The sequence below is a fragment of the Esox lucius genome, chromosome 9, assembly GCF_011004845.1.
Source record: "Esox lucius isolate fEsoLuc1 chromosome 9, fEsoLuc1.pri, whole genome shotgun sequence".
NCBI classification, from domain to species: Eukaryota; Metazoa; Chordata; class Actinopteri; order Esociformes; family Esocidae; genus Esox; species Esox lucius.
The window spans coordinates 5,348,736-5,359,732 of record NC_047577.1 but is presented as its reverse complement, the minus strand read 5'-3'; the positions used below and the strand labels follow the sequence as shown (position 1 = coordinate 5,359,732).

General features: G+C 41.3%; 1 protein-coding gene across 1 annotated transcript; it reads left to right on the top strand.

Annotated features, from left to right (window-relative positions):
* The first annotated feature begins 3,430 nt into the window (after positions 1 to 3,430).
* On the top strand, positions 3,431 to 6,233 carry LOC105029365. The gene is made up of 5 exons (XM_034294075.1): positions 3,431 to 3,507; positions 3,892 to 4,071; positions 4,749 to 4,793; positions 4,980 to 5,107; positions 5,721 to 6,233. The coding sequence occupies exons 1-5, from the start codon at positions 3,468 to 3,470 to the stop codon at positions 5,937 to 5,939; spliced, it is 612 nt and encodes a 203-aa protein (XP_034149966.1). The 5' UTR covers positions 3,431 to 3,467; the 3' UTR covers positions 5,940 to 6,233.
* Positions 6,234 to 10,997: the final 4,764 nt, after the last annotated feature.

Below are 10,997 nucleotides of genomic sequence, written 5' to 3'. Positions count from 1 at the left end.
AGGGGCGTGTCAGGGGAGGGAGGAGCTTCAGTACAAGAAGAGAGAGAATTTTGCAACCATAAAATGTTTTAAGGCCACAATTATGGTGAAACTGTCATCAGGAGACTATTTCCGCGTTCAGGCTGAATCCTTGCGACACAGGTCTGTCCATACGTCTAAATGTTTATGTCGTCCACGGACCTTTTGATTGAAACTGCAGTATCAACCTGGAGAGAGACAGGCAACGGACCCAGGCTGTGGGCCCAGGAGGGCCTGTTATTAGGAGGAGAGGGGAGAATATGAATCAGAAGGCGGTGTGGCCTCAGGGGTGACGTCCCGGTGGTGCTTTGAGAGGCGTGACGCCAGCACTCATAGTCTCCGTGGACCCTGCAGCTGTGCTGGCTGCCCCTGGGAGGTTCCAGAACATGCCAGCCTTCTCCGTTGGCACTGTTCATGCGATGCTAGTGTTGCAGGTGGGGGGCGCCTTTGCGCCTTACAGATTTTGTAGGGCCCTACACAATGCAATAATCTAAAATGCTTGATTATAGTGGCAACTCCTTGTGACTGTTGATTAATTAGGCTGATGTCAATATTTCTGATTGTCTCTCTCTTCCCTCCTGATTCTTATTTGGACACTCGTGGAGCAGGACAGACTGAGAGTGCAGGAAGATTTCAGAAATGTACTGAGTGTGTCAGAGAAAGCAGAAGTTAAGATGATGTGCTAGAAGTGGTTAGGAAGTCTGAGATGTAGATATGACAATGACATTGGCCAACAGATGACTCAAAACTTGGAGAGTAGGCAGGAATCAAGAGACTAATAGCTCCACAACCAGTCTACTACACCACCAACACTGCCCCTAGTGGAGGACAGAAAAAGCAAGAGACCAAACCCCCCCCCAACCAGTCTACTATAACACCAACACTGCCCCTGGTGGTGAGGGGAGAAGAAGCACGAGACAAACAGCTCTACAACCAGTCTGCCTCAATACCAACACTGCCCCTAGTGGAGAGGAGAGAAAGAGCAAGAGAGAGAAAGCAAATGGGCCTGTTGAACCTGTGTGACACGAGTGTAAGTGCGTGTGTGTGTATGTGTGTGTGTATGTGTTTAGTTTGTCATTCAAAAAGAATGACAAACTAAAGGTGAAGAAGGGAATGTATTCATACTACAGCTCTGCGTCTCGTGTCCTGCCTTCGCATCGCAACATGTATATCCAATTTGTGCCAGTGCCAGTGGAATGACTGCATTGTAATAATCATTCAACAGAAATTCACATGTTCAGTCTCTGACAGTAAATTTCCACTCGTCTGTCCTGTCTGTGTCAATGCCTGTCCTGATACGGTGGAGTTGGCTGGAGTGACCAATGTGTTGGACAGGGGTAGTCTGACATCTGTGGAGCTAAACTTCTGACCAAGACTGCTGAGGCGGAAAGAGTTACTTTTCTAGGCCCCAGTGGGTCACAGTGTGAGAGAACTGCCTTGTTTAAAGAGAAGGAATCGTTTCACATTCTCTTCAGTTAACTTTATTTCAATAGATCATATGATTTTAAACCCTTCTTAAGCTGTGATTTTCTTCATTCAGCTCATAAAACTAGGCCCCATGGGTTTTAGCCTCCTTGCTAGAGCACCCAACTCCCATTGTGAGGACCCAGGTTCAAGTCCCAGTAGGACCTGTTACATCTACATGAACTGTAGTGTCATCATTTTGATCATGTGCCTCCTTAGATTAAATGAACCAGGTACATTTTAAACAAAGATGCCTCCTTAGATTAAATGAACCAGGTACATTTTAAACAAAGATGCCTCCTTAGATTAAATGAACCAGGTACATTTTAAACAAAGATGCCTCCTTAGATTAAATGAACCAGGTACATTTTAAACAAAGATGCCTCCTTAGATTAAATGAACCAGGTACATTTTAAACAAAGATGCCTCCTTAGATTAAATGAACCAGGTACATTTTAAACAAAGATGCCTCCTTAGATTAAATGAACCAGGTACATTTTAAACAAAGATGCCTCCTTAGATTAACTGAACCAGGTACATTTTAAACAAAGATGCCTCCTTAGATTAAATGAACCGGGTACATTTTAAACAAAGATGCCTCCATAGATGAAATGCAAACAAGGTTTTCACACGGTCAGCCGAGAGTAGTTGGAACACTGACTTTCTCCTCCACAGCTAGTCCTTCATAGGCCCCTGTCAAATGTAGTGTACTGTCTCCAGGGTAGGGTGCCACATTAGGGTGAGATTTGCGACCTCTCATTTGTGGTTCACACCTCTGAACTCTAGCTGGTTTCAACCGGTTGAATTGCAGCCAACATGCAACTTTTGATACAAAGGTTATTTTAGAGAAAGTACCCAGGACATTGTGTCCATCTGAAATGGTGTGACTACTTCTACTCTACAGGGTCATAGTATATCATTTTCATAATCTCTTGTAATTCAGTATATATTACTGTTGTACTGTTACAGTATAATAACTGGTGGTAGTACAGTAATAGTATAGTGACTGTGACAATATAATAACTGGTGGTAGTATTGTAATAGTATTGTGACTGTGACAGTATGATAACTGGTGGTAGTATAGTAATAGTATAGTGACTGTGACAGTATAATAACTTGTGGTAGTACAGTAATAGTATAGTGACTGTGACAGTAACATATCTGGTGGTAGTTTAGTAACAGTATAGGCAGTGTGAAAGTAGAGAAACTGGTCCAGAATGAAGATCATCCATGTTGTCTTCTACTGTCTTCTCCCAGGTGAGTTCTATCTGCCAATATCCATCTGTCTGTCTTTCTGATTGGTCCATATTTGTTTTGCAGATATCTATTTTGTTTACGTTATTTCTTTCCACATACTGTATGGTGTCAACATGCATGTGATGGCGTTTTGAATGGATCAGGGCAGGGTAACATAAGTTGTGCAATATTATACATTGTCACAGTGAATCTTCATTTCAGTTGCACATGCTACCTTACACCTTCAGTTTGCCTTGATTGCACTCTAGAATTGACATTTGTACTTGCATTTGCCTCACTGCACATCTATTCATCCCACTTGTAACACACATTAAACTAAACACTTGTACATGTTCTGCCCTCTTCTGTTTGCACTTCTGGTTAGATGCTAACTGCATTTCATTGTACTTGTTCAACGACAATAAAGTTGAATATAATCAAATCTGTTGTGACTATGTCTATGTTTCAAAGGTCTGTGTGTCGAGGCTTCACCTTCTGTTGTGGAGAAGGTTGTAGGAGGATATGTCACTTTCCCCTGTTTATTCTCATGGGCTTCAACCAACAACAAGTACTTCTGCAAGGAGACGTGTTCTGGTGAAGATATTCTGGTTGAAACTAAAGGGAGGAGGAAGGTAACTCCAGGTAGATACAGTATAGAAGACTATGGAAAGGGAGTCGTCACTGTGACCATCAAGGAACTGAAGTGGTCAGACACTGGGACATACTGGTGTGGAGTGGAGAGATCTATAATGGACTCATACCAAGAGGTGCATCTGACAGTTACAGATGGTAAGTTTACTGTAATTATATGTTTGTAAGTCATATATCTGATGGTACAATTACTGTTAATATAAATTGGTATATAGTATTACTGATGGTACAATTACTGTAAATATATATATTGGTATGTTGTATTACTGATGGTGCAATTACTGTTAATATATATTGGTATGTAGTATTACTGATGGTACAATTACTTTTAATATATATTGGTATGTAGTATAACTGATGGTACAACTACTGTTAATATATATTGGACTCTAGTAATACTAATGGCAAGTTCACTGTAAGCATAAATCATTCATTAGTATTACATACTTTTGGGGAGGCTTCCTGACTTATTTCCTATGAAATTTAAACATACGTTTTGACACCTGCTTTCTTCTCACGCAGCTCCTCTAATTCCCAAAACTGTCAGCCCCAAACGTGGTGTCTCTACAAACCTCCCCAACATCTCTGTTACATCTTCTAACAATCCCACAACCATTCACAACGTCTCTGGAACATCCCCAAACCTCTCCATGACATTTCTGACGCCAGGGGACATCTCTGGTCACTCATCGTTAAGCGCAGGTGTGATTATTTATCCCAAAGGCACTTGATTCTGGGTTTCATTGGGCCTTAAGTTTTATCACCAATGAAAAACATGTGACACATGACTTTGAGCTCTATAGTGCTGTTAGTTGTTCATCACTGACTTCTCATCGTCTTAAACTCAGATATTTTTGTGATGAAGTTGCCACTGATCTCCAGCTTCAGGCCAGTTTGACATTCCAAGATGTTGTTTTTTTGATGTTCACAGGCATGTGACCGTCATTAGGTATACATAGAACACATTTTATTGACGACACTAGCTTGTTCTGATCGTATGTGTTATACGTTTATGTCTGAAATTGTCTGTATATCAGTCCGTAAATATTGCTACTGTCTGAAATACTGTCCTGTTTTGATATTGCCTGAAATCAGGGCTATCTTTAGCCTTACGGGGGCCCTTAGCAACATTTTATTTGGAGGCACCTTCCTCCCTATTGTCTCACTAGCGGACTGGGGCCCCCTAGAGATCGTGGGCCCTAAACGAACGGCTATGTCACCATGTCCTTTCTGGCCCTGGCTGAAATGCATCCTCTTCCAGTCACCCTGTTGTGAACCAGGTCAGATCAGGTCTCCCTGGAAAAAGAGATTAATCTCAATGAGACAACCTGTGCAAGCAAATGTTAAATAGATAATGAAACCATTTATCTCCCCTCTAGATCCTTCCTTGGACTCCAGTGGTGCAGGCCTTCATGAGAGTGCAAGTAAGATTGCATGTCTGTGTTTCAAACTTAAATGTAGGTTACTCAGGTTCTGTACTCAACAGGAAATGACTCAACACTTGATGTTCTTCGCAGTGCCCCGTGTTGCTATGGTTGCTCGATATATATAGTCTCTCGCTTATAACAACTTGAGTTGCTCTCTGTCTGTCGGCCATCGTCTCCTGACAGATCGCACCAACCGACTGGTGTGGACCGGTGGCGGTCTGGTAGTCATGGTGACGGTGACGGGACTGGTCCTGTTCCTCGTGAAGAGAAGACGCAGGACGACCACATCTCAACCTCCAGCCTCCCCGAAGGTGAGAGACACGGTCAGGAGAGGGGAGTGGTCCTGTACCATCTCTGTGTCGTGTGTGTGTTCGTAGGACTGGGAGATATTAGCAAAAATAGCAAAAACAAAATGAAATAATATGATGTTGAAATACAGGCAGCTTTTTATTGATGGTGTTCATATTGGTTTCCCCATTTAGTGTTTTTGTGTTCATATTGGTCTTACCATTTATAATGTTTATGATAAATAACGTTTTGATGACACTTTTTATACGTAGTCCTTCTTGTTCGAGGCATTAAAAGTATTGGTACTGACTGTAATAATGTGCAAATTAAAAAAGCCTTTGTTAAATGTGTGTCCATATCAACATCTGAAGGAGAGTTGATAGACAAGGCTTTGTGCTATGTGACAACTACATGAACATTGACATAAAACGCGTAAACACACGCTTGTCTCAGAGTGCCCTGAGATCTGAACTGATTTGACAATGAGGAAATAATGTGCGCTCTTGGGCGACCCCAAAGAGTCTGTAATACTCTGTTTGTGAAAAAACAGTCCTTGACTACATTTTTGTAGGTTTTGTATCATGACATTTCTTCCACGTCTGACCATGTTATAATTGTCATTGGTTCTCTGTGCAGACTGACTGTTTGTACGAGGAGATCAGAGAGGCAGATGGACAAACTGAAACACTCCCTGTAGTCGTCTCCTCCTCCTCTACAACCAACCCTGCTGACACTAACTGTCCCCAAGATGATTTACATCCAAGCTACTCTACTGTGGACTTCCACAAAGATCACATGAATCCAATCTACAATCTTGCAGATTACCCAGGTTCTGTTATCTACTCCAGTGTGTAACTTCCCAAAGATTCTAGAATCTCCTCAGTCCCTTCAACAGCCAGTAGAACCCAGGATGGTTCCATCTATTCTAAAGCCCATTTACCCAAAGACCCTGTAGAACATATGAAATGGCCTGATGTGCAGATCTATAGTGACACTCCAGAAGACCCCATCTATTCTACAGCCCAGTCACCCCAAAACTAAGTAGGGCTATAAAATATGTACATGGGATGAGTCCCATTCATAAAGAATATGCCATGAAAGAAAAAGTCTAACCACATTGTATATAAATAAAATGCTTTTGTGATTTGATATTGATATTGTGTTTAAAGTTACGCATCTCCTGATGTTAGACCAATTCAACCAATTTTATTGTAAATATTTGTTTAAATCAGGGGTTCCCAAACCTTTTTTTCAGACGACGCAATTTCAATATCTAAAACGTCTCCCGACCCCAACCATGTGAATATATAATCTTATTTTTTTTATTTGAGGCTATGAGAGTCAATTGTAAAACATTCGCCCTCGACCCCATATTCATATCAGGTGATCCCACACGCGGTCACGACCCTAAATTTGGGAACCCCTGGTTTAAATGTTTTTTGGCATTTTGGCTTAATTTTGAACATATTGAACATATTTACAATAATGAAAACGACACAATAGTAACAAATTATTACCTTGAATTAAAATATATTTTATCTCTATTATCATATTTTCCAAAACAGTGAGAATATGTTAAGGCAAATCTATTTGAGAATATATTATTGCCGAAAAGCTGAAACAACTCAGAAGTTTGTGAATTCAATAATAGACTTTATTGACATCATAAAGCCAAGCTGAGCACGTAGTTCTGCAACCAACCCATGTTGATCTGCAGAACTACCAACATCTATGCATCGGACACACCCTTTTATAGAGTATGGTTGTATATAGAGTATATATATAAGTTGAAAAGGATAGTTCTGAGTGAGGAACAGAAGGGTTAAATATTTTTCAGAGATATAGCTCCTCTTGGCCTTGTGGTGATGCTGGTTAGCAACACTATACAACAGTTCGTTCAAAACGTTGTGTGGGTATGGAAATCCTCAGCCTTTTATGCCACAGATTGAGGGTTGTTGCATTTTGATATTTATAAAAAGGCATGCTTGCTCTTTGTAACAACGCTTACAATATCACGTCATTGGCATAAAATGGGCAATGGAACTGAACCCAATTCAATGATGATTCAATGGAAACACATGGGGGCACATAGAGTCAGAGACAGGAAGAGAGAGCGAGGGAGATCAGGAAATAGTGGGGGCAAGGGGAAGGAAGAGCCGTCAGTAGAAGATGAAAGGCCGGGGGGTAGCTGACAGAGAAACAATGTTGTCGCTAAATGTGAGTGTGTTGGTCTCTCTGTGTGTCAGTGTGTCTATGTGTCAGTGTGTCAGTGTGTCTGTTTGTCTGTGTGTCTATGTGTCAGTCTGTCTGTGTGTCAGTGTGTCTATGTGTCAGTCTGTCTGTGTGTCAGTGTGTCTATGTGTCAGTGTTTCTGTTTGTCTGTGTGTCTATGTGTCAGTGTGTCTGTGTGTCTATGTGTCAGTCTGTCTGTGTGTCAGTGTGTCTGTTTGTCTTTGTGTCAGTGTGTCAGTGTGTCAGTGTGTCAGTGTGTCTGTTTGTCTGTGTGTCAGTGTGTCAGTGTGTCAGTGTGTCAGTGTGTCTGTTTGTCTGTGTGTCTATGTGTCAGTCTGTCTGTGTGTCAGTGTGTAAGTGTGTCTGTTTGTCTGTGTGTCTATGTGTCAGTCTGTCTGTGGATCAGTGTGTCAGTATGTCTGTTTATCTGTGTGTCTGTTTATCTGTGTGTCTGTTTATCTGTGTGTCAGTGTGTCTGTTTGTCTGTGTGTCTGTGTGTCTATGTGTCAGTGTGTCTGTGTGTCAGTGTGTCAGTGTGTCTGTTTGTCTGTGTGTCTGTGTGTCTGTGTGTCTGTGTGTGTGTCTATGTGTCTGTGTGTCAGTATGTCTGTTTATCTGTGTGTCAGTGTGTCTGTGTGTCAGTGTGTCTGTTCAAACAGAGTAGACCTGCAGACACTGAGGATATATACAAACCCAATTCCAAAAATGTTGGGACACTGTACAAATTGTGAGTAAAAAAGGAATGGAATAATTTACAAATCTCATAAACTTATATTTAATTCACAATAGAATATAGATAACATATCGAATGTTGAAAGCGAGACATTTTGTAATGGCATGCCAAATATTGGCTAATTTTGGATTTCATGAGAACTACACATTGCAAAAAAGTTGGGACAGGTAGCAATAAGAGGCCGGAAAAGTTAAATGTATAGATAAGGAACAGCTGGAGGACCAATTTGCAACTTATTATGTCAATTGGCAACATGATTGGGTATAAAAAGAGCCTCTCAGAGTGGCAGTGTCTCTCAGAAGTCAAGATGGGCAGAGGATCACCAATTCCCCCAATGCTGTGGCGAAACATAGTGGAGCAATATCAGAAAGGATTTTCTCAGAGAAAAATTGCAAAGTGTTTGAAGTAATCATCATCTACAGTGTATAATATCATCCAATCTGGAACAATCTCTGTGCGTAAGGGTCAAGGCCGGAAAACCATACTGGATGCATGTGATCCTCGGGCCCTCAGACAGCACTGCATCACATACAGGAATGATACTGTAATGGAAATCACAACATGGGCTCAGGAATACTTCCAGAAAACATTGTCGGTGAACACAATCCACCGTGCCATTCGCCGTTGCCGGCTGAAACTCTGTAGGTCAAAAAAGAAGCTGTATCTAAACAGGATCCAGAAGCTCAGGCGTTTTCTCTGGGCCAAGGATCATTTAAAATGGACTGTGGCAAAGTGGAAAAGTGTTCTGTGGTCAGACAAATCAACATTTGAAGTTCATTTTGGAAAACTGGGATGCCATGTCATTCGGACTAAAGAGGACAAGGACAATCCAAGTTGTTATCAGCGCTCAGTTCAGAAGCCTGCCTCTCTGATGGTATGGGGTTGAATGAGTGCGTGTGGCATGGGCAGCCTACACATCTGGAAAGGCACCATCAATGCTGACAGTTATATCCAAGTTCTAGAACAACATATGCTCCCATCTAGACGTCGTCTCTTTCAGGTAAGACCTTGCATTTTCCAACATGACAATGCCAGACCACATACTGTGGTCAATCACAATGTCATGGCTGCATAGAAGAAGGATCCGGGTACTGAAATGGCCAGCCTGCAGTCCAGATCTTTCACCCATAGAAAACATTTGGTGCATCATAAAGAGGAAGGTGCGACAAAGAAGACCTAAGACCGTTGAACAACTAGAAGCCTGTATTAGACAAGAATGGGACAACAGTCCCATAAACTTGAACAACTTGTCTCCTCAGTCCCCAGACGTTTGTAGTCTGTTTATAAAAAGAAGAGGGGATACCACACAGTGGTAAACATGGCCTTGTCCCAACTTTTTTGAGATGTGTTGATGCCATGAAATTTAAATCAACTTATTTTCCCCTTAAAGTGATACATTTTCTCAGATTAAACATTTGATATGTCATCTGTGTTGTATTCTGAATAAAATACCGAAATTTGAAACTTCCACATCATTGCATTCTGTTTTTATTCACAATTGTACAGTGTCCCAACTTTTTTGGAATTGGGTTTATACCAGTAAATCACCAGGATGTGCAGGTTAAAGACCACCAGGTTCACCACCACCCACACTATTACTGAGACAGACGAAAGAAAGAAAAAGTAGAAGGGGAGGGAGGGGCTTCAGTTTTGAAGAATTTCAGAAACACTGTCAAGAAAGATGTGATGGTTTAGTGGGTGACAGACTAGCCATATATCTGAACTGCTAGTACTAGTATAGGCACTGTAAAAGTATAATAACTGGTCCTTCGTGTTGCCTTCTTCTGTTTCCTGTCCAAGTTTTGCGTGATATTTTGGTCTTTGGGTAGGAACAATTATTGTTAAAAGGCTTTATGGCTATTGGAAAACGTGTTTGCGATTATATTAACACAGCCAAAAACACTCCTTTAAAAATCAGCTGTTTCCAGCTACGGTAGTCATTTACAATGTTACACTGTATTACCAATCCATTTGATGTTATTTAAATGGACCAAAAAGGAAATCTCCAAGCGAACCCAAACTTTATAACGACAGTGTGTAGTGAGTAAAATGATTTCAGATTTCAGTGATGTCTAAAATATTGTTTCATTTGATTAATACTGGTAATTATTCTTTCTAGTTTACCTAATATAACTGTCATCGTTCTACATCATTCACTGTGAGGTCCAGTCTGGAATTTATAGCTCTACCTCAGTAGGGATGAGCCGTATTTGACAGGAGATTTACGATTTGTTTTATTATTTGCTTAAAATCCTGGCATCCTTGGATTCTATAGCAGGATCCGTACTCGGATTCATAGGCCTTCTTCCTGCTCTGCTCCAGCTACAATCTGATGGTTTCACTTTTACCACGGACAGACATGTTTTTTATCTGATTGGAGACATTTGATTCTTCAATGTTATGAAGCAAAATGCATATATATATATTTTTCATTTGGGAGGATGGCAGTCCATCAGGAAGATAAATGTCATCATAAACTTTACGACAGCACAGGATTGGTACACCTTGGTATCCATGCCAGTTGAGCGTGTCCGTGCTCCCTGGGGCTGTATTAAGAGGGTAGACATCATTATGTGTTGAACGTGAACGGAAGCCTCTCGAGGCCACACGCTCTGAAACACCCAGGAAAGTTGCTGCTCTCAGCCTCCGAGCCAAAACCACACGCCCCCGTAATCATCGGTGTGAAGACGAGAGCCACATCCGCAGGCAAAGCATGTGAATGTGTAAAGACATACTGTAAATTTTCTTCTCTCTCTATCTGATGGTTTGCTGTTTAAACATACCTCATCTGACTGACATCGTCCGACAAGTGGGATCATGGGAATTGTGGGAGTAACACCGCCACCCCCCCCCACATGCCTGTTTAACACACCTCTAAATATATATTTATTTCATAGCAACTGCCTATGGTACACCACTCTGAATGTTGATTTATTCATATAATATGT